Raw genomic sequence first — 3,867 nt, 5'->3', positions numbered from 1 at the left:
AATATTTTCTCAATAAAAATAACGTTGAATTAATATACTTTCGCCATTTTTTTTATTCTTAACAAATGTTTTTCAGTCATTTTTAAATATTAAATATATCTTAATTGTTGAAAGTTACGATAAATTTTTAAAATTATAATTTTATATATAGGTTTTTAAAACGATGATGAATGTATGTAAAACATTACCGCCATTATTTATATTATTTTTAATTAAGAATTTAAAACAATTATCGTTTCTTCTGGACGTCGCCATTTTCTACTACGGGTCATCTGCCTTTAAAAAAAATCACGTAATCTCGTTTATATTATTAAAATATATATATATATATATATATATATATTGTTTAATTCAATTTTTTTCGATTAAATTATTAACACGAAACGATAATTAAACATAATATTATTATAATAGAAAAATATTATTTAAATAAGTAACGATGATAATGAAACAAAAATAATGATAGGTTAAATTTGTAAAAAAACAACATCCAATTAAATTAGACATTTAAATGCAGTTTTAAAGAGGAAATTAGTGTTGTAAAATACTCCGAGGTGATTAGTTGCCGTAGGTCACGTGACTCGATAACCGTCGTCCCATTGGAGAAATGGTGAAACTGTTGATATATTGACATAGAGAAAGTTTATCGGTTTCATAAACGTAAGACGAAAACCGTAGAAGCAGCAATTGAAGGGAAAATGGATCAGCAACACTGGACATACGTCACATTAATGATTTTAATGATCTTCGTCAGTATTTGCAGAACCGTTGAAGGTAAGGCGCGCGTTTTTGCTATTGTAATTATCGAAAGTTTAAAATACTTATTGTTAAAATAACATGTACAATACTTCTTAAACACAATTTACGTTTATGATACGTAAAAAATATCCATTAATTAAGATATTAAAATTCCAATTTAAAATTCGATTTTGTAATTTAACGATAAATATATATAATTTAAATAAGTTTACTATTTAATTCTTTATTTGTTAATAATTGTATTCTAAAAATAATATCTTTTTCAACATATTTTAAATGCTTTTTAATGTTTTGACAGCCGTAAGACCCATTTTATTTTACGTAATCTTTGGTAAATCTACTGTCAAACGATTCGATAATAAACTGGTGATGGAATTAAGGCATAAAAAAGAAATATATTTTCGAATACATTAAACTAATATTAAGAAATATATTGATATAAAACAATATTTTTACAAAACTATTTCTCGTGAATGCCAAGTCAAATTGGAGAAATTGGATGCTTTCCTGCCGAACAAATGTGGTTTGATAGAAAGTCGAACTCATAGACAATCAATCAGAACAATAGATAATTTAGCCTATACGTATACACCATTCTTATGTTTTTTTCTTTTGTTTTTCTAGAAATATAAATCTTATTGGCTCGTATTACAGAGTAAATTGTTTTACAGGAAAACAAATCTATAATATAGCATAAATGAAAGAATTAAATCTTTTACACTGTATAAAATACAGTATATTTTATAATATACTGAATTGGATACTTTGTAAGGCTTTTTGAGATTTAAATATTTCATTATAAACTTTACAAACTATTCTGCATCATTAATTTAATGAGATTGTTTAAATAATTATGTATATTATTTAATGTCGAACTTTCGTGTATTCGTATAGAGCATATATGTACGATGTTCGGGTGACAATAAAGGGATGACAATAAAGATTGTCACCCAAACAGCATAATTACCGGTTAATAAATAAATAAATATATATATATATATATGTATTTATATTAAAACATAGGTTCATTGTTATTAATTTTATCGCGTAATTTACGAGGCGTGCTTCTTTTTAACAGGAATTTTAAAAAATGAATTTAATTTTTTAGGTCACTAAATTGATAATACTTAGAAGAAAAGGGATTAATCTAGTTAAAAATAAGATTTTCTTTAATCTTCGCCTTTTATATTAATTTTTAGACGTTAGGAAAAAAGAAAAAATTATATTTTTTCTGAAATTCTCAATAAATTAGATTTTAAAGAACAATTTAATTTACTACCATGTTTAATATAAAATCCATTTAGAGAAAGACTCGATTAATTTAATAACGCCTTAAAAATAGTTTTATTTGACATAAATTAATTTTAATTTATTAATAATTTTTTAAAAGTAGTAGACCTACATACAGAAAAGTGTACAAATTTGATTGACAGAGTAGAAAATTCGATTATAAAATGGGTTTATTATTATTCCTATAATATTCTAGGATAGATAATAATCATTTGTGTGTAAGAAAACTAATATATATATATATATATATATTTACGATGAATAAATGAACATGATAATATATAATACATTCTGTAATAAATTTGTTCAAATAAATATAAAAACGTTAATTAATTAATTAATTACTAAACTTTATTAATTTTAAATATAAAAATGTGTTTTTTACCAAAAAAAGTTTTTAAAAATGTAAAAAAAAATCAATAAAATTTTAAAAATAGATCAAAGGAAATTTTCCTACATTTACATTTTTGCTAAACTAATGAAATTTATTTCTCTCTTTATTTTTTTTATGTTTAAAAGCTTAAAGCAAAAGTTAAGTTAGGATTTAGGTTTACGAAATACTTTGAAAACTATTTTAATATTGTAAAAATCCCAAGAGTTTGTTATCTGAAAGCTTAATCTTAGACTAGAAGAAATAAATAATTAACCAGTCTACTTTAGGAGTTTTACAAACAGGAGCGAATACTTTTGGGGTTATACATAAATTTATAATTTAATAAATCTTTTAAACACAATTTATTTATCTTATCACTTTTTTTATATTCGAATTTACATATATATATATATTTTTTCATTAATATTCTATAGAAATTTTACAAAAATTATTCGATTTACCCGCAATATTTCACCTGTATCTAACACACGAAATAAATATGTAATAAAATAAAATAATATACGATATTCCGGCTTCAGAAACTTATAAATTTTAAAAATTATTAACTTTTTTTTAAATTATAAAACCTTAATTTTTGTCTACAGATGATCAACCAACGATATACGAACTGGCGAACAAGTGGATACGATTTTGGAAAAATACAGATGAAAGTGAATCGGATATAAAAAGAGCTAATTACGATAAATCAAGACCGAGATATAATCCTGGATTAGCCATGATTGGTTTGGGAAAGAAGCGTAAAAACGAAAAACCGAAATATAATCCAGGATGGGAATTCATCGGCCTGGGTAAAAGAAACGTGGATCGGTTGGAACCGAAAGAAGGAGACAATCTATCGTCGTCTAATTTGGACGTGCAGTACGACCGTTACTTTACTCTTCTAAACCTTAATAATATCAGTAAATTTTTCGATCATCTAAAAAGAAAACTCGAAGAAATTAAGAAACCCGATTATAAAACCGACGAAGAATCGGATATCGTCGGAATGAAACCGTCTGAAGATTATGACAGAGAATCCAGTCGACAAAAATATTGGAAAGGTAATCTACGTCCCGTTTATAATCCTAATTGGGAAATAACAGGACCGCGAAAGAAATAATGTTCCTGAAAGCAAAAATAAAATAATAACTAATATTCGAATTCATCTTGTTTTTTTTTTTTGGTTTATAATATTTTTATGTTGTACCAAATAAATTTTTTCTCATCGCCAATTTTATTTTCCAAAAAATAAATAAATAAATTGAAATACTTTACGAGATTTTTCACTTGTTCGCTGTAAGATTACATATATATATATATAATTTTCTTTTCAATAAATTGAATTATAAACAATAAAAATATAATATTTCCAAAGGTATAAATCGAATTTTTATTTCTTATTGATAATAAAATGCTTTATTCACAGTCTAAGAAAGTTTTTACCA

At 24.1% G+C, this 3,867-nt stretch overlaps 1 protein-coding gene across 1 annotated transcript; it reads left to right on the top strand.

Moving 5' to 3' along the window:
• The first annotated feature begins 634 nt into the window (after positions 1–634).
• LOC136980008 (uncharacterized) lies at positions 635–3,576 on the top strand. The gene is made up of 2 exons (XM_067276037.1): positions 635–774; positions 3,028–3,576. The coding sequence occupies exons 1-2, from the start codon at positions 699–701 to the stop codon at positions 3,540–3,542; spliced, it is 591 nt and encodes a 196-aa protein (XP_067132138.1). The 5' UTR covers positions 635–698; the 3' UTR covers positions 3,543–3,576.
• The last annotated feature ends 291 nt before the right edge of the window (positions 3,577–3,867 follow it).

Source organism: Centruroides vittatus, unplaced genomic scaffold, assembly GCF_030686945.1.
Source record: "Centruroides vittatus isolate TY-2023 unplaced genomic scaffold, ASM3068694v2 contig_1159, whole genome shotgun sequence".
NCBI lineage: Eukaryota > Metazoa > Arthropoda > Arachnida > Scorpiones > Buthidae > Centruroides > Centruroides vittatus.
The sequence above is the reverse complement of the archived record's forward strand: the minus strand, read 5'-3'. Positions and strand labels throughout refer to the sequence as shown.